The sequence below is a fragment of the Fusarium falciforme genome, chromosome 10 (assembly GCF_026873545.1).
Source record: "Fusarium falciforme chromosome 10, complete sequence".
NCBI classification, from domain to species: Eukaryota; Fungi; Ascomycota; class Sordariomycetes; order Hypocreales; family Nectriaceae; genus Fusarium; species Fusarium falciforme.
In genome coordinates this window covers 2,100,120-2,126,608 of record NC_070553.1, presented here as the reverse complement: position 1 = coordinate 2,126,608, position 26,489 = coordinate 2,100,120, and the positions used below count along the sequence as shown (strand labels likewise).

The 26,489-nt window shown below is 53.4% G+C and overlaps 4 protein-coding genes across 4 annotated transcripts; 1 reads left to right on the top strand and 3 right to left on the bottom strand.

The window, feature by feature from the left end:
- Positions 1–4,217: 4,217 nt before the first annotated feature.
- On the bottom strand, positions 4,218–6,484 carry NCS54_01256400 (Hypothetical protein; the record flags this gene model as incomplete). Its single annotated transcript, XM_053157792.1, has 2 exons — positions 4,218–4,780; positions 4,837–6,484. 2 exons carry the CDS (start codon positions 6,482–6,484, stop codon positions 4,218–4,220), a joined length of 2,211 nt encoding a protein of 736 aa, XP_053013767.1.
- A 6,148-nt stretch (positions 6,485–12,632) lies between these two features.
- NCS54_01256300 (Clr5 domain-containing protein) lies at positions 12,633–14,450 on the bottom strand (the record flags this gene model as incomplete). Its single annotated transcript, XM_053157791.1, has 2 exons — positions 12,633–14,103; positions 14,230–14,450. 2 exons carry the CDS (start codon positions 14,448–14,450, stop codon positions 12,633–12,635), a joined length of 1,692 nt encoding a protein of 563 aa, XP_053013766.1.
- A 1,549-nt stretch (positions 14,451–15,999) lies between these two features.
- Positions 16,000–19,891, bottom strand: NCS54_01256200 (C2H2-type domain-containing protein; the record flags this gene model as incomplete). Its single annotated transcript, XM_053157790.1, has 5 exons — positions 16,000–16,826; positions 16,874–17,376; positions 17,431–19,188; positions 19,240–19,371; positions 19,833–19,891. The coding sequence occupies 5 exons, from the start codon at positions 19,889–19,891 to the stop codon at positions 16,000–16,002; spliced, it is 3,279 nt and encodes a 1,092-aa protein (XP_053013765.1).
- Positions 19,892–20,970: 1,079 nt separating this feature from the next.
- NCS54_01256100 (DNA primase large subunit) lies at positions 20,971–22,642 on the top strand (the record flags this gene model as incomplete). The annotated part of the gene is made up of 4 exons (XM_053157789.1): positions 20,971–21,160; positions 21,211–21,752; positions 21,801–22,408; positions 22,480–22,642. 4 exons carry the CDS (start codon positions 20,971–20,973, stop codon positions 22,640–22,642), a joined length of 1,503 nt encoding a protein of 500 aa, XP_053013764.1.
- Positions 22,643–26,489: the final 3,847 nt, after the last annotated feature.

The window sequence follows — 26,489 nt, the reverse complement described above, 5'->3', positions numbered from 1 at the left end:
GTTCGCCTGGGGGCGCGCAGGGCGGACAAGAGATGCCCGTACCGCTGGCTCAAGAGCAGTCAGTGACGGGCTGAGGCGAGTGGAAAGCCTCGGCTGGGTCCTCAGTCGCCAATGCGAGGATTCATCACTCGTCAAGGTGGCGAGCGATGGAGCTCAGTTGGTGGTCGAAGAGCGGGAGGATGGATAGGCGGGCAGAAGCGCCCATGATTAAAGGTACGTATAATAATAAAGAGAGAGCGAGCGGGAGAGGGCGAGAAGGAGAGGGAGTAACAAGCAGCGGCAGTACAGCACCAGCCAGCAACCAGCACGCACGACCGAGCGAGCAGCAGCACAGCAGCAGGACCAGCACCAACACCAAGCGCGAACAGGGACAAGCAACGAGCGGGTCTGGGTTCGGGCTGGGGAGTGGACTGGGCTGGACTGGACTGGGGGGGTTTGTTCTCTGCGGCGACGGTAGGACGGTAACAGCAAGGGAAAACGGCCAGGGCTTGCTAACGTTATCGTTCCCCAGACTTGACGCACCAGCAAGAAGCAGCAGAGACAAGATATGGGCGGTGCTATGATAGGGCCGTCAATGCGACGAGGGCCAGAGGGAAGACGGGGAGAGACGACGGACAGAACGCCAAGCGATGCGCGTGAGAGAGGGCCAGCAAAAGTTCCTTCGCCTAAGTTTCCCAGAAGGGCAAGCCAATCTGCTGTCTACAGGAGTCTGGAGCGTCGCCCGCGGGGTGGTCGAGGGAGATAAGAGGACGTATCCCAGGGCCAGGAGCCCGGGGGGGGGCCTCTGCGGTTAAGATTGGGGATGCCCGAGGCTCAGGCTCAGGCACGGACACGGCACACGAGGATCACAAGAGAGAGAGAGAGAGGCAGACAGAGCTGCGGTTGGCCTTGGACGCAAGTCAAAGGGCTGTGCAGAGAGAGAGAGAAAGACGGCGCACTGAGAAGCGTGAATGGACGGGTGAGCGATTCAGCACAGAAAAAGAAGGGCCGACAAGGCCACACCAGGACGGCAACGCCATCCATGGTGTCGATGGCTGGCTCTCGAGCTGGACCAGTGAGAGAACAGCTTTCAGGGGTGGGCTTGTGAGAGCATGCGACCATGTTACCTGAAGCAGAAGGTGTATTTGACGGAGCCACCACCCACGTTGAGAAGCGCCAATCATGACGAGCAGAGAACAGCCCCTGGAGCCGTCGGGCGAGCAGGGAAATCTGCCGAGGGGGCGAGCCTGCATTCCAGCGCCGTCTGTTGCTGCAAGAAGGCTGCAGACCAAGACGAGGGCTCGCCGCCAGAAGGCAGAAAGGCTGGTCTCTGCGATTTCCAGAAGACTTCGCGCTGGCTTGTCCCGTCCTTGGGAGCATTAGCCGTGAGCGCCACCGACGAACCCAAGACTCGACTCCCGATGCAGCCGAACGCCGCGCCCGTCGAAGAAACGGGGCAGGCACAGGCAGGGCAGGGCATTGATGACCTGAGAGAGAGAGGATGGCTAGAGCTGACGGGCTTCTGAAGCCACGGCATGGCATGGCATGGCATTGCACGACACGCACGGCACGGCATGGCATCGTCAACATGGGATGGCCATTGGATTGGGGCTGAGAAACTCTGTTGGACGTCGCTGATCCCCCGCTGCTTGAGAGGCGTTCGGCCGTGGCGCCGCCACGCTATGTCGACCGGCTGTTTCTGAGGCCACGCCTCGGTCTTGTCGTCCGTGTCGGCTGCTTGTGAAGGACTCTCTCGCAATAGCAGGGCTGCTATGATGGCTGCTTCTATTCATGGAGCAGAGCCAGGCGCAACCGGCGGGTTAGAGTTATTAACCTTTCTCTTCCCATGTCAACATGACATTTACGAGCGGCCAGCTGCCAAGGAGCCCAGCGGCTGGATCACAGAATGGACAGAGCCATGTGGGGGTTTTGTGAGACCCGGCTCTTTCTTGACTCTGCCCTGTAACCAAGCCGGCTCTCGCCGATGGTCCAAGTGTCTTTTGGCTTCACTTGGGGTTGAGATGAAGCAGAGAATTGCCGTTCGAATAGGGCAATGGGCTCCGAGCAGACCGAAGCCCATGGACATTGTCCATGGTCTGGTCTACTAGTTCCAAACCTGAGACGTCCGGCGGCCTAATCGACAGATGCCCTACAGATGTCAACACGAACTCTACGATTACGAGCACAATGTCCTCCCCAAATGAGAAATACCTACAGCCCATGATAAGCGAGCGACGGGGGGGCTGCAGCAAATCACAGCTGACTGCGCGCTTGGGTAGGCAGGTTGTTAAGGTTGTTCCCACACTATCAGAATGGAACGTTCCATGATCGCTGCCAACAACCCACCCTTGGGCCAAACCCCTGATTCAACAACGGTCAGGTCCCGGGAGCGAGACTCGGCCGAGTGAGCGGCCGAATCGACGATAGAACAGCGGCCATAAATACCGATGGACGCTGCAAGACAATGAATGCGCTCCTTTGTCTTATCCATGCTGAGCTGAGTACCAAGATGAGGCGGATGCTATGCAATACCGCCGGATGAAGCTCCATGTGCCGCCGCCGATTCAGGTCACTGCCCCATGGATGGTGCCGTTTCCTGTCTCAGTAGAGAGAGGTCCATGTCACAAGCAGCAGCTCTGATGCCGGCAACCCCTGCCCTGCCTCTCTGCCCTCTGAACCGCGGAGATGGCGCCGCAGTTCCGTTCCCCCTTTGACAGAGCGGCAACTCGTCATTTCAGTGGGCTCATCAGCTCGTCAGATTCCCGAGCGCCACAGGCGGCTCTTGCAGCTGCGTCATGTGAAGGAGGAGACTTGTCGTTGGCCAGTTCCGCCAAGGCTGAGATGAGCAGTTGAGGCCAGCCACAGCCCACACTCACTCACTGCACTGCCAGACCACTCTGGCTGACGATTGCTGCAGGTCCGTTCCTTTTCTTTTTCTATTGTAAGCCCGCTCTGACATACATACTGTGCTGTACTCAATAGTGTGATCTCGGCAGTTGAGTTTGGTTTGCTGACGAGAGCGGTCGAGGCGTGGGATTTCGAGGCCGACGAGGCCAATCAAGCACAAGTCGCGACTCACCGCTTGACACCTCCAGTTGGTTGGTTAGCAAAGAGATCGACATTGTTACCTCGAAACGCGAGTAAGTCAACAACCAAACTGCCCAGCCATCTCGAGGTCGGATTAAGGTTGGTTGCGAGGCAGTGCCATCGACTCAGACAAATACCACATTGCAGATCCCTAATCATGACTCGTTCTGAAAGTCTATTCACTTGATGAATGAGACATCTTCTGGCATCTTGATCGATTTCACGATATCCTACACGGCATACAGCATATAGCATACAGCGTACACCAAGCATCAACATCTCCAATCATAGCAACCCACCCAAAACCCCCAAAACCCAGGCAAGAGAACATGTATCGAATAACAAGTGAGCCTTCCCCCAAAAGGCTGTAGAAGCGAAAGAAGGTAGAGAAGAGAAGAACGGGGGATGTGTAGAAGTGAAGGGAGTAAAAAAGAAGACAAGAAATAAAAAGAAACAGGTAAATGAAAAGCCGACATGCAGCCTGAACATGTAAAATAGATATAAAAGAAGCTCAAACACCATGTCTATCCATTTTTGGTATAACCTTTTTCTACTCCCAGAAGCTTACGTGTGGTATGATACGAGTTGATGTGAACAAGAAAAAGAGAAGAAACGAAGGAAGTAAGTAGCCAGACAAGAAAGGAAAATGAGAAGAAGAAAAGAAGGACGGGAACGCAGCAACTAGCTAAAACTACAAGAACACAAACCGAACCGAACCATAATCACGAGTAAACCATGCATGCATGAACCAAACCAACCGGCAACACCGTATCCCAGTCCTTTGCCGCTACGTTATCTTTCCCCGGTTATCCGTTAGTTATTCCGTGTCCCCTTGTCCCGTCGTGTATTCATTGACAAAGAAACCCTATGTTTGCCGCCGTGTCTTCGTTGTTGGAGGCAGCTGTCGTACCAATTCCGGGATCCATGGAATCTCTTCCACATCTTTCGTCTTTGGTCTTTCGTGTAAGGTGTTTCGAAACAAGTTGCAAGTCAAGTGTAAAAGCGAGAGAATCCGGCTCGTAGCAGCGGTCAACTCGACAAAGGAGGGGTGTATGAAGTGAGTAGAACGGTTAGAAGTCGAAGCGAAAGTCGAGGGTTATCGAGGTTGAAAACAACGTCGATATTGGTGTGGAGGAGCGATCCGGGTTCAGTTAGGCCACTTCTTCGCCGTCTTTCTCTTCCCTGAATCGCAATCCGCCTTCCACTTTGATGGCATCTTGAACCCAGGCCGTTTTGGCCACCTTTTCGACGGTCCATCGGCCCCTCGCTCGCTTCAACAATCCTTCTGTAATCTCCATAGCGCCCAAGAGGCCCTTCTCCTTGAACTTAGCCTCGTCACCATCGTGGTCAGTGTCGTCTCCAGCGTACTCAACCCATCGCCACTCAACCCTGGCGATGCGGTGGCTGGTGCGGCTGCGCATGCGGTGCGCGTCACTCATGCCTGGGTGGGGATCAAAGGGTAGTCGAGCCTCGAGCAGAGCGTAGAGCAGTACTCCGAGGGACCAAGCATCAGTTGCTCGCCCGTCGTAGGGCTGGCCCATGATAACTTCGGGTGCTGCGTAGTCGTCGGATCCGCATCGGGTTTCGAGCTTCTCGTCGTCGGCAATACGTCGTGAGAGGCCCAGATCGGTTAGGATGACAACTGAGTGAGGATAAGTCGCCCAGTCGATTGACGGATCTGCGAGTTCAGAAGGAGTGAGGTTCACAAGCACATCTGGAAGTATGTCAGTTTCGGTCATTGCATCTCATATCATGGGTCGGGGAACCTACTCTCGAGCTTGATATCTCTGTGCACAATTCTCCTTTCGTGAAGATAGCTCACAGCGCCTACCAACTCGGCAAAGATTCTTCGCATCAGCGGTTCCTTGAGGACAGAGCGATGCGTGGTCGCAACATCGAAGAGATCGCCTCCAGGGCAGTAGCTCAAGACGAGAATTGCCCGTGTAGGTTCAATGCTCCAGGCCTTGAGGTCAACCAGAGAGGGATGGTGGATCGATTGCATAATCTCGAGCTCCCGCTTCAAGCTCATCTCGACCCGCTCTTCGCTGGCGCCGCCCTTAGGCCCATGCTCACACACCTTGACAGCAACTAGTGTCTTGCGGTCAAGGCTCTGCTCGGGTTTCGGTGTAAGCCGTCCATGGTCGACTTCGGGAGAATCCTCGTCAGGTTCTATCTGACTTGTGGCCAACATGACTCTACTAAAGGTTCCTTGGCCAAGTAGTCGTACAGCTCTCCATCGACGACGCTTCCTATCCTGGCGGCCAAAGGCCTCGAAGTATTCGAAACTGGGCCCTTTAGGCTTGCTGGTGCCATCGGCAGAGTCTCGCGAGGACTCGCTTGGGGGAGGAGTGGGAGGTTGAGCGACAGAAGGTGTGAGGCCACGAGACTGGGCAAGGTTGAGCTCTCGGCGAATATGAGGTTCAAGTGGATGTTCCGAAGCTTCAATTTTAGGGTGGGTTCCAGATACAGAAATCTGTCTCTTGGGGATACCCATAGGGTCAGGAATGTATTCACTGACACTTCGGTTTCGAGTATGAGGGTGTCGGGGTTGGCTGGTCGTGGTCTGTGTCGGTACATGCTCACCGGGCTCAAGAGTCGAGTAGATTTTACGCTTGGCGCCGTTGGCAAGGGCGGCATCGATGGATTCGCCGTTGCTGGTGACGAGGACAGAGCCTTCTCCGACGCTTTTGAGGCGGAGCTGCGGAGGTGACGCAGAACCCGCGCTCAGCCTCTTCCAGGGTCCAGGGGAGTCGCCCGACATCAGGGGACTCGGGAGCGGAGTGACGTCGCCCATGGCAGATATAATAGGGCTGGGAACCAAGCTGCTGGTCCCACTGGCGGTGCCGATACTATTGGCCAAGGCTTGTTTGAGGCTCGGTGTTCTCGAGATGGGGCGCAAGCTACTGGCCGAAGCCCTGTGATTCAGCGTCAAAGAACCACGCGATGACGAGCTACCGTTGCCATTGAAAGATTCGCGTCTGGTTGGGGTTGAAGGAAAGGCAGGAAAGTCCGTTGAGATACGCAGTGATCCCAGGGGACTATGAGAGCGTCTGGCAGCAGGTGAAGAGAAGTCTGGAGTCAAGGCAGAGAGCTGAGGGGGCGGCAGTTCGCCCTGCTGGATCGGAGGAGAGGGCGCTATTGTATTGGCACGGAAGTGGGCGAGAGGCGGCGTTGTGACAGATACATCTGGGAGCGTGAAGGAAGCCAAAGGACTAGTGGACAGCACGGCATATGCGTGGTCGTGACGACGGGAGGCGGGCGCAAGGGAGGCGGCAGCGGGAGCGGGAGCAGAGACGGGAACGGGGATAGGGCTAGACCTCAAGGCATCACGGCCTCGATGCGAGTTGTCTGAAGAGTCGCGGTTGTTGGTGTCGATGGGCAAGGCCGTCGTATTTCGGGGGGCGTAGGGCGTGTTCATGGCTCCGCGGTGGGCGTCGGGTCGTCGGAGTCGCTTGGAACCAGGCAAAGGTCAAGCGGGACAGACGAGGCCGCAATCAAGCAGTCGTCGTCGGGGTAAGAGGTTTCGAGGGGCCAACTGTGGTGTAAGTGACGGGATTAGCCTCTTTCCAAGAAGGGGAACCTAGGGACAGAGGATGGACTCGGCTATCTGAGTCGAGGTGGGGTGACGAGTCTTGATATCAAGGCCTCTCCAGTCAGTCGGGAGCAGTTACACTGACGTACCTTGGCACAAGGAAACCGCTAGTGTTGGGCCAAGGGAGCACAAGTGCTAAGGAATGGCGTGGCGTATGGGTACGTCGATGGTTGGCGAGACGAAGGAGGGAGACCGGGGGGGGAAGAAGGAGAGTGAGAAGAGAAATCGACCGAGGGCTCTTCTATAACGCGAACATGAGAGGCGAATCGATCGAAGAAAGGATGGCTGGAGGGCGAGAGGAGAGGATGTGAAGCGGGCTCCGTGTGGCAGTCGCTCAGAAGAGAGCGAAAGTGGGTGGGAGAAGAAAGAGAGAGAAGAGGAGAAGCCAAAGGGGAAAAAGAAGCCAAGATCGACGTCGTTGGTCGAGTAGAGCTCAAGGATGGTTGGATGAGATGGGATCGTGGGTCCAGGCCTTTGGGTTAGACTAGACTCTGGCAGTAGCAATAGTATCTGTAGGTAGGTAGTAGGCTGGCTGGCTGGCTGGCTGTAAGCAGGAGCAAGGGCGCGACTGCGACTGCACTATCGGGCGGGTCCTTCCCTTTTTCTCTCCAGCCAGCTGTGACTCTTGCCGTCTGGTCTTTCGTGCCCCAAACCTGGAACGATGCCGAGTCCACTCTTTCCTTCCAAATGACCTCCAGCGACTGACCTCTAGTGGCCCTTCAGTGGTTCCTTCCCTTGTAAGTTGCGACGGCGGGCGGAAAAACTGGGGCCGTCCGACTCGATAGTTTGGTACCCTTGCACGCCTGGCGAGGCGAGGATGGTACCTGCCTCGGCTTCTGTACGTACAAGCTGCTGCTGCTGTTGTTGTGTCCTGACTGGAGGGAGCCAAGACGGTTGATGGTTGGTTGGGGGAAGGAGCGGGAGAGGCAAGTTGAGTTTGTGCTGGACGCGAACCTTGAGCAAGACTTGGCGTTGAGTGTGGGAAAAAAACTGCCTGAGGCGTTGAGTGCGATAAGGGAATAATTAGAGAAAGGGAAAGGTAAAGAAGATTAAAGTAATTTGTTCGGAAACGAGAAAGCGGAGAAACGGGTGGTTGCTCAGCTGTGAACGGCTTCACAGAAGGGTACACCCCCAAAACAAAAAGCAAGCCAGGGGGGGAGGATGTCAGGTACCCCAGGGCAAGGAAGATGCGATGCGCTGTAGAACTGGGCAACGATGGGGAATGCAATGCGGAAATGGTCTCGTGCAGGTCAATTTGCGATGTGGTCGTCACTCTACGAGACGAGGTGGCCCGAGGCGAGATGGTATGTTTCGCTAGGCGTGGCGTGTTGATGGGCGAGAGCAGCAGCGCCAAAGGAGAGACCCAGGAGGCCCAGGAGGAAAAAGGATGGTCACGCTGTGCCGTGCATGGACGGGGTGTAATTTCCTTGCGGCGGCGCGTGAGGTGTCTCTTTCGTCTGTATCTGGGGAGAACCCAAGGACTCTGTTGATTAATTGATTCTCGATGGAAATGAATGAATGATTCATGGAAACGTTGTTGCGCGGGGGATGAGAGGAGAGGCTGGAGATATTAACCTTGTCATCATGGGGCGGCATCAAGCTTCCCGCACGCGCATGCGATGAGGGATGTTATGCGCGCACACATACAAAGACGACCAACATGAACGCTATTTTCTACTTTGATGGACTCGCTCGGCGATAAAGACACGGATAAGGGATAAGTCTTGGGTCTCGTTTCGCCAAGGTTGCCATCCAAGGTAGGGCGGAACACTGTCATTCTTGTCCGGTTGAACAAGTGAGTCTTTATGACTGTCTGTCCATCCATCTCCTGCAAGGCAAGGTAGGTTGCAGGTAACGTCGGTTCCATTGCTTGGCCCTCTTGCTTCGTTACACCTGCACCACCAATGGATCCAACCATCCCATTCAATCCAACCATCGATCCATAGCCCTTGTCCCATTGTGGCATCCCGAAGCCCAACTGCTGGGGGTCCGGTCCCAGATCCATTATCAAGCGAAACACACCCGGCTTCACATCTGGAACGCACAAACTGAGCGCTATGCAACCGAGTTGCTGCGGCAAAGAGGGAACATCATGTGTAATATCTTGGAGTCTTGGTGCACTCTCGCAAAGCTAGAGTTGATGTTCCCCAACTCGATACTACCTTGTTCCCTCTCCTCCTTTGTTTTTTTTCTTCTTCTCCAACTTCTCAAACCCCTGCCCTCCCAAACCCGTCCCTCTGGGCCAGAAATGCATCATCTCGGCCCCTCCCCTCTCTCCCCATCCATCCCCACCGCAGCCCACTGACTGCCGCTGCACCCAAGCCCACCAGGGCGGGCCACTAGGAGCCCTACAATCGCCCACCCGCGGCGGGCTTCCCTGCTCTATTCCTGCGCGTCCTGCGATCATCTTCTCTCTGTTTTTTTCAATCTTGCTGACAGGTCGCTGTTGATGACGTTGATGCCCCCCCGGGTACAGAAATCATCATGTGCCGCCTCTGCCACCGATGTCATCGCCGTCAATCTCCCGTGCCTTCCGCTCCGGCCCTCCGGCCTCCCCGACTCCCGTCCCGGTCGGGGTCTCGGGAGAACCTCACCCTGGGCAGGCAGGAAATCCCAATTGGGCAGTAACATTCATTTATGCCCAGATACGGAATCCGCGGGCCGTATCATGACTATTGCCTGGAGCGGCAATCAATGCTGCTGCTGCCAAGCGAAGCCGGGGTATGGATCGCATCATGGCATGCATGGTCGGCCGTCAAGTGCTTCGCTTCACGTTGCAACACAAAGAAACAAGATCCCGCCAAACCACTCGCGTCACCGAGCGCTCATCCCTTCCCATCTTTTCCCGCATGGCAGAAAACTCTTTTTTGGCGCCTTCGAAGCCTGCTGGGCACTGCATCTTGTCCTCTACCTCGACCACATGGCCCATCCGGCGACTTCATTGGCTCACCACCTCAATGCACATCTCACCTCAGGCAAAAAGACATGCTGAAGGGTGGCATCATGTGCTAAACCCCGTGACATTGTCTTGGATAGTCGGCACCGTCTTGAATAAACATTAGCTAGCTTGTCTTGACATGTCGCCGATGCCAAAGGTTAATCTGGAGGCTGGTGATGGGACGGCTCGAAGTGTAACTGACACTGTTAGGCCGATACTCGTAAACTGTCCACCTAAAAACCGTCGCATCATGGTCTTCCGAGGCCGAGAGATCTTGCTGTTAGAAGCTTGATATCCCGGATTGACAAACCCCAACCTCGTCATCACGTCTTGGGCGATTAGGACGACTTAGTCTCGATTCGCGGCGTCTAATATGCAAGCCTCAGCATGGAATGTCTCACCCTCCCGCCACAGACAAACCTCGATCTCAATCTTGGCTTCTTATCAATCTCATCAATTGGGGCCCTTCGGTTGCGCCGAGCCTTGATGATGGCAGGCTTCCTAACTCTGCCTCCACTATATGATGCGCAAGTATACGGCGATCATGCAGCATTCCGCAACCTAATCGTGCAGAAACCTGCTTCACTCGTGACAATCAGGTCTAGAGAAGACTTTGCTCCCGAAATCGCCGCGATTAGGACGTGTCTCAATGGTGGCAGCGTTCAAGTCCTGATGCACATCTAGAAGTGGGTACAGTAGTTCTTCTGGCTACAAGTGCCAAGATGTTCGTTTATGCAATCCGTCTCTTGCCGTCGCCGTTTGGGAAGTTGACGAGTTCAATAAACCGATCTAGACCCGTTCCGAACTACCATCAAGATTGCAAGCATGAGCTTGAGTGACCCGACGGCGGGTTAGACTGTCGTTTCCATTCGCATGGCATAAGCTTGGGTTTCCTCACCTCATCAGAAATAAAGACCGTGTGTATGTGCTACAGCATCATCCCGCAAGAGGTAGGCTGTTTGCTGTCCACGAACTGCTTCTCGTCAGCTGCCACACCTTTTGTCCCCAGCAAGGCACAGAACTTGGCTCTACTGATTCAGCCATCTTGTAAATGATCGCCATATGGAACTGGAGTCGAGGATTGGCGTCCCTGTCATGGATTTCTACATAGGTACCTACATATCTGCTTGCTGTTCTGCATTGATATGATGCTTGTTTTTTGCGCACCACGAATGCTTGGTTGTTATGTCTAGCACTCTGTATCTGTGAGAGGAGGAGTGACTCTCACAATACTACACCAGCCCTTGAGTCTAGCGGACATTAGTATCTAGGTAGTTGCACAGGGGGTATGGCCGATATGCGAGTTGATCTGCTTTGGGCATCTGGCGTGACGCTGTGTTTCAATACAGTCGGCCCGTGTTGGATCTCCAGGGGAAGCACAAAGAGTTACTTATTTGGTGTTGCGATGCGGCTTTGAGATGAGAATGAAAGGCTATGTTCTTGGTTGCTGTGCCGCGCACGTTCTCTGTCTCAAGGCTGACTTATAGTAGAATCCAAGAACAAGGACTAAGTCCTACAGGTGCCATCGAGGCTCTGGGCTCAATCTCACTTTCAGGTTAGTTATGAGACTCGCTACGAGAGGTATAAGGATAGGTCAATTGTATATTAAGAACAACCCCAAGTCAAGTCAAGGGGCAAGGAAAGGGCGTGATGGACGATTCCATCAAGCAGAGACGGCAACGCGCTCTCAAGATACCATTGAGCTGAGCGCTTCTCTTCTCAGATATGGAGAGTTTGTTGAGCACAGTAGCAAAAGCACAATCGTGAACATCATATTGGCAATTAGATTGGTACAATGCGATACGCTTCTCGTGCTTGCGCTGGTTATAGCCAACAGGCCTGGTTATAACTATCGTGTCTTTGTTATAACTATAATGTTTGGGTTATAACCACGGCACTTCGGTTATAAGCGTCATGTCTCATTCCTCGTTGTGAAGTATCATGACGGCGCTCGCGAGGGCATCGGCCACGTTGGCAAAAAAGACAGTGATTGTGGATGCTGGCACCGAAACTCGATTCCTTAAAGCGTCGCAAAGGTCTCAGTGGTAGCTATGTTATAACTACCATACGTTAGTCACAACTGCCATATCGCAGCCATAACCACCGCATCTGAGTTATACCCGCCGGGTCTTGTTATAACTAACATGCTAAGGTTATAACATTGATACTTCAGTTATACCTGGGTTATAACCATTGTATCTTGGTTATAACTCTCTTACCTTGGTTAAAACTGCCATGTCTTCAACGCGCATCACGGCCACATACAGCCTGACTCGGCAGACCAGCTTCGTCAGGAACACCTCAGACCATCCAGCAGTACGGTCGCGTGCTGCAAGGCGCACGTGCTGCTTACAAGATGGCGGCATAAACACATGTCGTCTCAGTTGGTGGCCAACCCCGTGTTCAGTCGACAACTACACCTCTCTACCTGCATGAGAAGAGTACCTTTGGAGATCATCCTCTGTCAATCAGGCGAATCACGACATCAAAGGACCCATCGGCACATCTCAAAATAGACAATTCAAAGTCATTATTCGACCACGGCATCTGTCTAATCTCCCTCTCCTGTCCGCTCTCTTGCAGACAACGGTCCGATTCCTTCAAACAAGAGAACAAGTGGCAAAAAATACAGGACCGCAATATGATGCCTCTTTAGTCCAAAGCTGAGGTATCAAAGCCTCCTTCACGCAGGGGCCATGTTGATCCTCCGATCCGTATTTTCCTTTCAGCTCTGTGGCTGTGTAGATTCCCCAACGCTCTCTTTTTTTTGTTCTCTCATCCGTGTGTTTGCTGACCTTTCGTGTTCTCTTCGTCCCTGTTCGGGATGGTCGTGTTTCCTTGGCGTAATACATAATAATCCGTTCGTGGTCGCGTCACGGCTTCAACAGCCGCCCCAAGAATATACAAGAAAAAGACAGGAAATCGCCTCGTCAAAGAAAATCCATGAGTTTCTTCAAAAACAACATGTTGTAATATGTGATGAATAAGCGGGCCACGCAAGCGAAGCGAGCTGGCTAGCTATGTAAGCTGCAAGCATCAGGTCAAGCTTATTAGAGGTCTCCCATTTGGTACCGCGTCACCCTGGCCCCATAACCAATCAGGGGTCTGCTGACCGGAGCAGCTGGAACCGTCGAGGGGGCTGAGCAACGCGGTAGATACCTCGGGCTGGTCGTTGGTCTTGTCCATTGGGTAGGGGAGGCTTGCAAAGGCGCTCGAGTCCTTCGCGAATGCTGATAATCGGCCCAGGCGATAGTGATGTAACCGCCGCGCCTCCTCAAGGTCCCCCTGCTTGTGCAGTGCCGTCTCCAGGTTGGCGAGGCATGTCTCGAGTAAGCGCTCGTCTCCGTCGGGTGTGCCCAGGAGTCGCATTGCTTCTCGGTACCAGTGGACAGCAGAGGAAAGGTCGCCCATGCGGTAGCTGTAGTTGCCCAGCTGGATATCCACCACGGCCTGTTGGTCATCGTCCATGTCGTATTCTTTGAGGGTCTGGAGGCATTGAATGGCCTCGTCGTTCCTCCCTTCAGCGCTCTTCACTGTGCACTGGATGGTGGTTTGGGTAATCGCAATCTCGGATAGCCAACTATGACGTTTCCCAGTCGCATCCATCTTTGCTCGATATCGCGTGGCTACTTCTAATGACTCGGCCTCTTTGTTGTTGCTGACTAGACAGTCAATATGATCGCCGTATAATGTTGTGGTCAATAAATTTGCTGGTCCTATCCGTTCCTCCAGGTCTGGCACGAGGGAAGCGTAGAGTCGTGTCGCGAGCTCGTAGAATTCCGAGAACTCTTGGGATCCTAGAATCTGCCATATCCGGGACATTGGGTTGTTTTGGCCGAGGATGACGGGCACCATTCCAGCGACGTAGCTCATGACGAGCTTGGTGAGGTCCTTTTGGTGATGTCGATCGAGGTACCATACGAGGCAGATTGTGCGAACGACGAAGATGGGGCTCTCTGAGCCTATCAACACCCTGAGTGACTCAAAGGCCGGGCTGAGGACCTGTGTGATGGATACATCGTCATACCGCATCATGGATCGGTTGACGAGACTAAATAGTGTTATGACACGCTCGAATAGCTCCTCGCCCTGATCCCTCGATTTCCGGCTGACGCAGTAGACGTTGTGTTCGTGTTTCCAGGCGCCGCTGGAAAAGGACGCATCGACGTAATTTCTAAACAGGCCCAGGACCTGCTCGACGCGGAGCGTCTCCGGAGGCGGTGGTAATGACGGGCTCGGAGCGGGGGATGGTGTTCGGCAGTTGACCTCTATGTGAGTATTGACGTTGGGCAGTTCGCCAGCACGGAAGCGAGCTACCAGTCCTGGATTCCGTCGGATGTAGCGATTAATGTTGTCGAGGTCGACCTTTTGGCCCCGGATGGTGAACTCGGAAGCCTTGCCTTGGGCGTCTCGCTCCGTCTTGATGATGAGGATGGCCAGAACCTCGTCGCTCTTGAGCTTCTTGTCGAGCCCCCACTTCCATATCCTCGACTTGTACATCTTGACGCTGGAAGGCAGGTCAGCCAGTCAATCCAATGCAATTTACCGTGAGGACGGATAGAATAGCAAGCAAGACCCGGCCAGTGAGGGTCACGTAGAAGCAAGCAAGCAAGGAAAGAAGGCGTTGACGCACGTCGCAGTGAAGCCGTGTTCACGCTGGAGGATCTCCATGACCTCTTTGAGCGGGCGCTTCTCCTCCTGATACAGGCGGGTGATGATGGGCCTCTTCTTCTCCCACTCTGAGCTCGGAATCCGCTTCCCGGGGGCAGAGCGCGGTGTGCTCATGTCGGTATCGTCAGAGTCTCCCGGAGTCGGCCTGCGCCTCGCCGAGAAGACGGTGGAGGAAGCCATCATTGGGGGCTAGATCATTGCCCTCAGTAAGCAAGAGGATTTGAAGGCGCAGGGATAGAAGGGGGTTATAAAGGCTGAGTAGTTGCTGCTGCTGCTTATCAGATGAGGTGGATTGCTGCGACCATCAAGAAGGATCCGTTACTGGGTCTGAAGCTGAATGAATGAGGGCGAGGGAGGGGGAACGTCATATAATACGAGGATGAAGGAAGCATGAAGGAAAAAGGACTCGATGACCCAGCAAAAGTGCGGCCATGACCCAATAAGCTTGGTCGCCTTGACGCCTAGAGACAGGGACCCTGTTCCTCCAGCCTCAGCCCGGCGAGGCAGCCGGAAGGGCTCTCTACAGACTGCCCCTCCATCATGGATGGATGGACCCATCCTGGCACAACGAGGACGATCAGCTGGGGTGGGGGCCGTTTTTGCTGCTGCTGCTGTCGTTGTTGTTGTTGTTGTCTCGCGAGGTGATGCATCTGAGCCAGGGTCTGGCAAGTCTGGGTCGATCTGCATCGACAGATCTCAAGAGACAACCCAACGTGGATCCAATATTGACATCCAAATTGCATCGTCCATTGGGCCGACATTAGACATGCTGTACTGATGCCCCGTCGCTCCGTCCCCGTCCCTGGCGCGTCTTACATGTTCAAGGTGGGTGAGTGAGTGGAGGGAATGAATGAATGATGGATGGCTGCAGAGAAAGAGGCCCATCCATCCATCCTCCATCTCATCTCTCAGGACATGTTTCAGCGCCCGTTCTGTACCGTGCTCTAGGCCATTCAGCCCTATGGCAAGTCACGCATTTCCATACCAACGTCCCCTGCGGCTGCAGCAAAAGTGCCCGCCATGACCCGACTGCGGGCGACTCGGTGGAGGCCCATGGGCCATGGCGCGGTGGAGATGGCGGAGCTGGTACCCGACCGACGGACTTGACGAGACTGGACAGGGTTCTTCTCCGTGCCATACCCTCCTTGAAGCTCTGTCTGGTGTCTTTTCCCGCCGACTTTCAGTGCGTCATATCATGTCTTCAACGTCTCTAGCCGCCGCAGCTTCAGGTTCCCTCCCCCTCCATCCAATCCAATCCATAGCTCCCGTTCTCCTCCCGCGCGGGCGCTCTAGACTCGGACCGTCGATGGCGTCAGGCAACAGAAACCTTGAGGTCACTTGCATGTGGCAATCGAAGCTAGAGCTCTAAACCAAAGCTAAAAAGGCCTGTGAAATGTATCAATTCGAAATGCCTACCTGCAGGCAGATTGTGATCCTTGTCTCTCGCACCCAGATCTCCCCAACTTTTGTCAGTAGCTTTGGGACAAGGTCCTTAGTTCCGGGGCAGTGCTCAAGCTAGCCTCTTGCATGGAGGCCACCAACGTGAATGCGTCGCATTGAAAGAATTGACGTCTTGGTTGGCTGTCCAAGGTATTGCCAAAAATCGACAAGAAAAACACACAATCGCTGTGTATTCATAATGCACCTAGCGCTAGATGCCCCAAAATCATCTTCCTAGAACGCCCAAGGGTATACCCAATCATTACATAAGTCGTTATGCCATCGATCTCTTTCATCGACGGGCTCTTGAAGGATTGTATTTGCAGCGGTCCTCCTCATGCCGCTGTCGGTACCAGTATGAGCTGAGCGACTTGGTGCATCCCAAAGTTTGATAGCTGCAAGGATATGTCGACTTTTCTCCGAACCGGCAGCCCTCCCTGATGTGTTTGTTACGGTTGCTCACACTCGAAAATGTCTTTTCACATTGAGGGCAGCTGGGCTTCCTCTTGGTCGTACTCGTGGTTGCGGTCGTTGGTGGTGTTGTGGCAGCGGATGAGTCGCTGACCGGCAAAGGAGACTCCAGATGTTGAATCTCCTGGCTCTGACATTCTTGCGTTTGAGCTTGGAAATCAAGGTCATAACTCCCAAAGGCCTGGGGATCAACACCCAGAAATTCGGGGTCCTGGAAGTCAAGGAAACCAAGGCCTTGGAAGTCAAGGTCATCCGGCGTCTCGCCTAAACCCAAGCTCTCCAACGTTTCCGCCGGCGGCAAGACAGCAGTCGCCGCCGTCATCGCCGGTGGCGCACCTGAGATGGAACTTGTAATGGCCTCGGTACAGTCCGTTGGCGAGCGAAACCCTGTTAGGCTCGCCAAATTCGATGTCATGGGTGTCATCGACGGCAGCCGAGTCCGCTTCTCACTCGCCTTCCGCATCTCCAGTATGTACCGGCTTACAGAGTTCTTGACAGGTGAGTCCATGCCAATGCCAGAATCATACGAGAACTCGTCCTCAGACTTCAGGCTAAGAAATTCTTCCACCATCGCGCGGGATTGGTTATCAACTGAGAGTGGCGATGCAACGGACTGCGGCTGGTCATCTTCCAGGGTATGCTGGGTCGCTACCCAATTGTTAGTGTCATCAGTGAAAGAGAAGAACTTGACTTACACGATGCTGCTGCGAGAAATACTGTAAAGGCCACCGATTCAAGTAATATGGCCACGCTGGCATGAACGGGCTCTCTGTCTGATGATTCGGGAAGTATTGAGTTTTTGTGATAAGCTGGCGCATCAAAGAAATCCTCGATGCGGATAGACCTCTTCCACAACCCCTCCAGGTCAGGAGATTGAGGCCGATCATCCTGCAAATCCTCGACGCTTTGTGGAGTGTTGTTTTCTTGAATTCGCTTGAGGCGCGTCGGATGCCTCTCGTGAGTCTTCATCTGTCGCTGAATCGACTCTAGCCGAATGCCACGCGACACTGTCCTAGTTGGCTCCAAGTTTTTACAAGAGACGAGTTCCCTCATCAAGTTTCCAAATCCAGACTTGTAGGTGTTCGCAATTGAGACGGGAATGGTGTCAATGTTCCAAGCAGCGCAAGCAATCTTGTCAAACAAGGCCATTTCAACTTGAGTGAGGCTGCTCTTCCAGCGCCATAGATCGGTGACAAATCTGAATACAGTGTTAGTGAAAGGATAAAGAAATTGAGTTAATAAAGCTTCGTACTGAGATATAAGGCCTTCGTCCTGAGAAATTTGGCAGACCAGGGCATCTGCTACAAGGAGGCTGGCGAGAGTCTCAGCGAGGCCGCAGGGCGCGAGGTTATTCATGATCTTGCGGAGAGATCCGAGTCCCAATTTCCAGGCACTATGAGTATTGGCACATCGGTTCGATATCTCGAGATACTCGTGTTGGTTGACGCAGTTACCGCAGACACTGCCCACGATCTGACACCGCCGTTCAAGTCGCACCAGAGAGGCGCGCCCAGACTTGTGACGCTTTCTGTAGCTCTTTGTGTGGCCTATGAATAGAGGGATATCCTTAGGCCGTGCGGATATCGGTAGCGGCTTATCCATCTGACCGAAGCTATGCGGACTGGAGAGCGTAGAGACACAGAGCCCAGTTGGTGACGGCAAAGCGGGAGAGAAGGCTGAAAGTGGGTTCATGACTTCTTCGACTGGGGTAGGCAGACTTGAGTACGTGGCAGGCGTGAAGACGGAAGCAGTAGCCATCGCGGGAGAGTCAGTTGCAGTAATGGATGCAAAACTCTCCCATGGTGGTTGAGCCTCAAGGCCCCAACTATACGCCGCGTAGCTGATACTAGATAGACTCGCATCTCCAAGAGGTGATAGAGGAACTGGTGACGAGTTGATCCAGGACAAGTCCTGCTGTGGCAGCTCAAGAAGCCTTTCCGATAGGCTTTGTGGGGGATACCTGTTCACCATCGGGCCGTACCCAGCCTTCATCTGGGGAGTCTCGCTGAGAGTCTGCATGATAGTCGGCAACCCCACCTCGGTGGCAAGGTGGATGGCCTGTGTCATGCGTCCACAGTATATAGGAGACTGTTTGAACATCTGGATCATATCGGAGCGATTCCATAGGACTGCAGCCAGTAGCGGCGTTAACACGCGGTCAACGCCTGCTTCAAGGTCGTCTGCAATGTACCCTTCAAAAGTTGTTTCTTCAACCACCATGGCTTGAACTGTAGGGTAATGGCCGAGACGAATAGCGACACAAAACGGATCGTATGTTATGTCGGGGTAGTCAGGATCAGGCACATCCACTGCCGTCGGTCTTGTGCGGTCGATGAGATCCAGCAGGTACTGGTAAATATCGAAGAAGTCCTTGTCCAGGAGTTGTCGAAGGAGGTCAGAGTTGAAAAACACCTCGATCTCTCTGGACCTAAGGAGGGGCTCGCAAAATGCAACAAGATCACCAAGGTTGCCCTCCATGGCAAGCTGGTAAATCCTGTAATTCTGGCTTTTTAGGTATTCTTCCTTTTGATGTTCAGATGATTGACCGATACGGTGGCAGATCTCTAGATCAGCCAAGCCAAGGTCGATGCATCTCTCGCGGATGGCATGGATGTGGGTGCTGGAGAGAATACCCTGCTCTCGAAGAGATGCAAGGTCGAGGCCATCGTAGAGGGCACGCTCCAACAGGAGGTCATTGACCAGCAATTCCATTTCTTTGGTCGTATCGCTGTAAGGTTCCCACATGGACAAGTAGGCAGCCTCGGCCTTCAAGTCAGCATAGTGCTTGACAACTGTGTTGAAGTCGAGGGCTAGCTCAAATGGTTTGACCTTGACCTCGGAAACGGCACGTGCAATCGCGCGCTTCAGATCTCTTCCATGCACGGCTATCGTAGTCGTCTTTGTAACCCTATTCTTCTCAACTATGAAAGCGAGAGTGGGCATGTCGCATCGTGAACCGACTGTAACATACTTGCCGGAGCCGGAGGACACGGCTTGGTAGATGTGACCACTGACTTGTTAGCATTGAGGAGGAAGCCCTGGGAGAACCTAGCCTCTATACTTTTGAAATATTTCGATATAGCCCATGTATGGTCCCTCATCTTCTGGAAAAGGGCGAGTCCCACGAGCCGCCCCTCCAAGGCGGCTTCTCTTGAGAGGGATATTGATGGGGTCGGACATGGCCGGGCTCAGCCTGTGCCACCAGCACTAACAAAAGGCGCTGGAGGAAGGGGTCTGCAAGCGTGTCGTCTTTTAACCAGGAGGACCATGGCCCTAGGCCTCAAAAAAAAAAAAAAAACCGCCGTAACAATATTGTGATGGTGTAATCTTTCCTGGCGCAAGCTGGATGAGATGAAGTGAAATAAAAGGAGCTGGGTTTGAAGGCTCGGGTTTGAGCGGGGGAAGAAGGTCCGACCGAGAGAATTTAGGAATCGGCCCCAAGTCATGCGGGCCCTGCAAACACATGGGTGAGACGACGGGTGACAATGACTGCAGAATGGTTCGCGAGGCATCCAAGAACCCAAATAGAGTTCATATGAGAAATCTTGGATATCATCTTCTCTGCGTCAATCGTTATCCTATATCTCTGCTATGCGCAACTTCGATTCTCTCCCGCTACAGGAAGGGCATTGTCTTTTGTACCCAGAGTTGTACCAGTAGACGCCCGAGTCCCAGAGTGAATAATCGGTGTCGGTCCAGTCCTGTGTACTCATCTTCCGCAGAACGTCGCTCCAATATCCCTTTCGTTTTGGGTGATATCTGTTGCAATCGAGACACCAGCTCCAGGCGCGACTCACCCGACCCCGAGAATCAACAGGCCGGAACCGCTGTAGCAAATCCTCCGTCAGGGAGCACGAGCATCTATTTCCCTTGGGGTTTGGTGGTTCTGAGCTCCAGCGAGAGACGTGATGATCGCGATCAGGCACTCGTAGATGGAACAGTTTGGAGGCAGCGAGCATCCTCTTACAGGACAACGCAAGCATAACTCGGTCGATGGGCTGGGCATGCTGGGAGATTTGTACAAGTATCTCAGGGGGAAGCTTGAAAAGTAAACACGAGCTGGAATCAGTCTGGCCAGATAGCTAGCGATACATGGTAAGCCTTGAGCAGGAAGAAGGGGGAGCAGAAGTACGCACAGCTGGGGGGGTTCTGAGAGGAACCATGTATGAACATGTTGCTGGTTCCTGTGGCCTTGATCTGTTCCGGAGCTGAGGTGGCATTTATGAGACAGGTTAACGAAATGATTAGCCTTGTTGTATTGAAAACTCAGAAGTTATAAGGTGACAATGAGATGTAGTTGTGAACTTGTCGTTGAGGTCATGGCACGACACCTCAGGACGCAACCGACAGGTGCCCGCCCACTGAGGTACCTTCTGAACCATCCCCTAGGACTTAGAGATGGATGTTTCGAGACTGAACACCGAAAACAAGACTAACCATAGGTAAACACAACTACGCTCTATAAACTTCTGAACAACAGCCCATATTCTATATCTCAATGCTTTGCCAAGCAACCTCTCCAGTAAGTGATCATGGTCCGCCTACTCGCGTCCCCTGGGGAACCGTGATGGATCCCTGAGGCGAGATCCACAGCAGATGGGGCGCTGGAGAGCAGTATTTAGCGCCTGATGATTGGCCCACAGGCTCTTAAACACGGTCCCACCTCGTGACGCCAGACGCGTAAAGTCGCGTCTCCCACTTTACGCTTCCCCCCGTCATCTCCCTGGCATCGACGCCAGAATTTCACCTTGTGACATTTCTCATAGCAACGCTCGACGAAGACGACGACGACATGTTGCGGCAAGACTTCAACCGAATCGACCCCAAGAGGCGAAATGTCGTCGACTACCGCAAGAAGCAGTTTGCTACACCACAGTACAAGGATCTCGACTATCCTCATCGCCTCAACTTTTACGCGGACCCTCCCACGGCAGACATTACGCTTGAGCAGTTTGAGCAATGGGCCATCGACAGACTTCGAGGCAAGTTCTTTACCTGCGAAGTGAATTGCTTCGTCTCTAACACCAGGTAGTCCTCGCCGAGCTCGAAGCATGCTCGTTCCGCAACAAGTCCCCCGCCGAGACGGCTACGCACATGAAGCCCATCCTCAAGAAGTATCTGAACCTTGAGGCCAACAGCTCGGGCTCGGGCAAGATTTTCGCGCAACGACAAAAAGATCACTACAGCCACTTTATCCTCCGCCTAGCTTTTGCGTCCACAGAAGACCTGCGACGCCGATTCACCCGTGTCGAGACGATGCTTTTCCGTCTCCGGCTCAACGATGACGATCTTGCCGAACGATCAGCTTTTGTCAAGACCCTAGGCCTGGACTGGTGCGAGGATGTGACAGAGGATGAGAGGAGGGAGTACGCTGCTGAGCTGGCCGCATTCAACAGCGGCAGGAAGGGAGATGCCGAAGACGATTCTTGGTTCAAGGTGGACTGGGAGCGAGTCCCCGAGTTGATCGAGAGCCGGAGGGTCTTTTTGAAGGCTGGCAAGGCATTCGTGCCAGGACGTGAACAGACTGGTATGGTCATTGGGGAGTTCAGCTCACGGCTAGAACGCCAACTCGAGGTTAGTTGGCCTATTCGCACCTTTTGGATACAATGCTGACCTTGGCAGTTGACTGCTCGTGCACTACCTCGACTCGACGAAGACGACCGCCTTACTCCTATCCTTAACCACCTTTCCAAGAACTTTATCACTCCAGACTCGGCGTACTCGTCCAACACAGCCGCCGTGCCTGGTGCTCATATCAGCGCCGCCAATATCGACAACCTTTCTCAACACTTCCCGGCTTGCATGTCTCATCTGCATCGCTCCCTGCGCCGTGATGCCCACCTGAAGCATTACGGTCGTCTACAATACGGCCTCTTCCTCAAGGGCATTGGTCTCAATCTGGAGGAGTCTCTCATGTTCTGGAGAAGCAGCTTCCACAAGATTACCGACGATACCTTCAACAAGGACTACCGGTACAATGTTCGTCACACATATGGCGACGTTGGTGGTGATTCCAACCGGAGGGGAGGCGGATACAGCCCCTTCAGTTGCCAAAAGATTCTCACAGAGCACCCGCCAGGCCCCGGCGAGGCTCACGGATGCCCCTACAGGCACTTTAGCATGGAGAACCTCACAGCGCTGGTGCAAAGCATGGGCGTGAATGATCGATCCGTGATTCAGGGTATCAAGGATGATAAGGACAAGCAAAAGTATCACATGGCGTGTAACCGGTAAGCATCTAACCCCTCGACGCGTTCTTTACCAGACGAGTCTTGGTCCGGACTTTTACTAACTATCACAGTGTCTTCGAATATCTACACAAGGCAGAGATGAAGAAGGCCAAGGATGAAGGTGTCATGACCCAAAACCAACTCGAGACAATGGTGCATCCCAATGAGTACTTTAAGCGCAGTTTCTTGCTCAAGAACCTGGGCAAAGAGACGGATGTGAGCATGGAAGGTTGAAGCACGGACGAGTTATGTCATGAACATCATGTGTTGGATCAGGGTCACTTACAAGCCGCGGTATATGATAATTCTCGGATGGGATGGGACGGAACATGTAGGAATATGACGGAGCACGGCGTTGGAGGACATGGTTGATACAGCCGGTGTATTCAACCGTCGAATAGCAATGAAGATGGTATCAGTATACGAATTGGAACATTTCTAGAAGCGAGATAGCAAATAAGCTGCTGACCGCCAAGTCTGACGGCGTGTATTCAGCGCTAAGACAAATATAACCTATCCCACGTCACCACGAAACGGCTCTGACATCTCATCACCGCCTACCTACGCGACCTGCCTCGCTCGCACGCCTCACCAACTCAAGTTCACCGTTTTATCTGACCGGCCCCCCTGTCGACAAACGGCTCCAACCAAAGCAAACCCACACCCGCGGCCGCCCTGTTTCCCGCGTCGATGCAACGTAAAGCAAGCAAGCCTTGTCGCAGGGGGGCGTGTAGAAGGGTTTCGTTCTGCACGATGAGGTCAGCGGACGGGATGACGACAGAGAGACGAGTGAGTGAGCAAGAGGCCAGGGGTCTTGCTCTCTTTTTTTAGGGACCTTCCTGTTGGGAAGGACGGAATGAGGGTATTCAGACACGAGGATGCAACAGGAGAAATTGGCGCATGCACGGTTTGTGTGTTTACATCCATGTACTGGGAATTACGCGGAGAATATGACGCTTTTTCGATGGAGCCTCGAATATCGCGGGTTGCAGAGAGTTTGAAGATCAGACGCTGGATCGTCATGTCGATTCTTTGATGATCTCCCGCTCATCCATGCTCAACACGTTGTGAAACTGCCCTCGAGCACTAGAGCTCTTTAAAGATATCCATCACATCACGACTTTTGACGTCAAAAGAAGGGAGGCTGTCAACAGCTGTCAAGAAGGTGAAAAAAAGAAAAAACCCTTTGCACATGAAGAACCCTCGAGTTAGTTCACTCTAACGTCATGGACACTCTAACCCTTTTTTTTTTTTCTTTCAAATCGACGCTACCGGCGTCTGTGCCCGTCCCGTTATGACATCGTCATGCAGCATTGTAAGCAACGTGCAGTGTGCTGTGCCGACAAGAGTCGGAGCGGGGGTGGTTGATGGGGGTGGTTGGGGGAGACTGGGATATTTTAATGCACGCAAAAGGTGCAGTGCAGTGCGCAGTTACATCTTCACCAGGGAGGGTCCGTTACGGTGGGAACGGAAACGGTTCTACACAGACGGAACCTCAAGTTTGAGCTTTCGTCAGAACTGACGTGGTGGTGAGTGTCGATTTCTCGGGGGGTTCGGCAAGTGAGATTCACCCGTGGAGAGTCTCGGCATCGCTTATCGTGACGGACGACTCGGGGACTCGGAGCAAGGCCGGCGAGGTGGCCGGCGGTGGCCTTCACCGGGCAAGCCAAATCACAACTCAAAATGCAAAATGCATCGGATGGCTGGCTGATGAGAGTTGCCTGTTGTTGCTATCTGAAACCCCATCCTTAAAATGAGACATGCATTTATCTCACCTACCTGCTCCGTACTCCCCGGCTTGTCAAGCTGCTGCGCTGCACCTTGGCCAGCGGCCCACCACCCTCTCCAACAAGAGACACAAGATTCACGGCGCAGCAGCATCAGCCGTAACAAAAAAGACAGCAGCATTTCTTCACAATCTTTCCAATGAACGGTGGCCTCGGCACAGGGCCTGGTATTCGTATCTGCGGGACACACACCCTTGTCTTGTATCTGACTGCTATTTTGGTTCGAGTTTTGACCTTACTCTGTTAATAAACCGGGGCGGTTAAAACGGCTGGGCAAGGGTTACAGGGGGAGAGAGAGGGAAATTGAAACGAAACATGACATAAGGGCGCTCCATCAGGGCTACTGTGGTCAAGCAAGAAAAGCTTGGCAGGGCTTTGGATGGCTTTGGATACCGCCCATATGACAGAATTGCAGCTATCATGGAATTGGATGAATGTCACTGTTGCAGTCTTGCAGCCTCGGTGCCTCGGTCTTCCGGCGCGGCCTGCCAGCCACCGCCGCCACGGACGACGCCCGCTTCTTGACTGACAGGAGGTGAAAGGATAACGGCAATCTGGCCGAGTCCCCCTCTTTCACGAAATCCCACTCCAGCTGAATGGGCTTTTGTGAGATTCCCAGTGCGAAAAAAAAGCCCTCTCGCTTACACGAGTGCAGCCTAGCTTGCTTCTGCATGCCGGCAAAAATGCCCCCGTGAGGCCTTTTAGACTCTACGCCACCATTTCTTTGTCATCGCGGTCATGGTTGTTTGGATTGGGGATGAGTTGATGCTTGGGGACACAGAGGTGCAGAAGACCTGCGTCTTGACCTCTCCTCTGCTACTGTACCGTAGTATTGCTTGTTGGTTGCTGCCGCTTTTCCCCCCTCCCCGCGCGCGGAGCAGGGCTTCTCCCAAAAAAGATGGCGCCTGGCTAGGTGATAATGGCTTGCAGCGGCGCGGCAACGGTCTCTATGGCCCTCTAGCTGCTGCACACAGGATCCAACGATGTGATCCACGTTTTGACTTTTGGCGAGAGGGGGGAAAGTCCAGCTGTTTGCTTGCAGTTGGGGTTTGAAGGAGGGAGACAAGCTTCCCTGCCAAGCGTGTTTTGGCTTTTGTAAGTTGATGTGATGAGAGTAGTAGATTGGCATATCGTCCTGGTGATGATTGACCGGCTGTCCAATGACATGCGCCGTAGCCATATCATGAACTTGCAACGTTTTCGTACTTGCCTCAGTCTAGACCGCCAGTCAGGAAAGAAAGGGATAGAGTCAAACTCAAGATGAGGCGAGCAAGTCTTGGAAAAACTTGACTCAAGATCCACATCCAAACCGAAACCAGTATCAACACAAAAAGTAAACTCGGTCCAAGTGGAGAAAAGGCGGGACAAAAGCCAAACCTGGGGGAGGAGAGAGACACAAGGCACACGCAAAACTAAAGGATGCCAGGGCAAAAGAAGGAAGGTTTTTTGAGACCGCCCAATGTCTCCATTCCCATTCCCACTCTGGGCCAGCAAATTTGCTTTTAGTCCCCCTGTCATTGAGTTGGCATTTTTCGTTTGTTTTTTTTCGTGTGAATTAGCTGGACTTTCTCTCCACTTCAGGCCTCTGTCTTAATTTGCCCTCCCCGGTGAAGCAAAAGAGGAGCCCACGACGTCAGCGGCTGGCCCTGGAGACTAGGATCGGGTGTCCGCGAGACAGCGAGTCCAGGCTGCGACTTGGGCTGCAGTTGAAGTTGACGAATTTCTCATTGGCTCAAGGAGAGCGAAAGACGCCGTTGGGTAAAAAAAATAGAATCCCTGACCCTTGCTGAGCGTCTGCGGCTAGCGATGCAACAGGGCGGTCCGTACGTAGCGCGGAGGGAGAGACGTTGAAGCCAATATGGTACACCTACCTGGTCAGGTGTCAGAACATCCAGGGCATCGTGAGAAGGGTAAGGGCTTTGGCTTGGGCCGAGGTGGACAAGGGCATCACGGAAGCGAGGAAGCACGGTTCAACGGCAAATAGTGGATGAGAGAGAACATGGCATCATATGAAGTTTTTTTTTCAATTCAGTGAACAACTGTCCAATTGGAGACGCCGAGTGGCCATCCCATTGCTATGTATCCATTGCATCTGTGCCAGGCACCAGGCCGTGGTTCACGATGGATGCACAGCCCCATGCCCAGAGTAAAAAAAGAAGATATATCCGAAGCGCCCGACGGGAATAGACAGTGTATTTGACAAGAAAGGTGGGTATACAAGAGATAATATTGATTGAAGTATTGAAACTCCATCCAACGAGAATGAAAAAGATACATGAAAGTCGTGAAGGGGA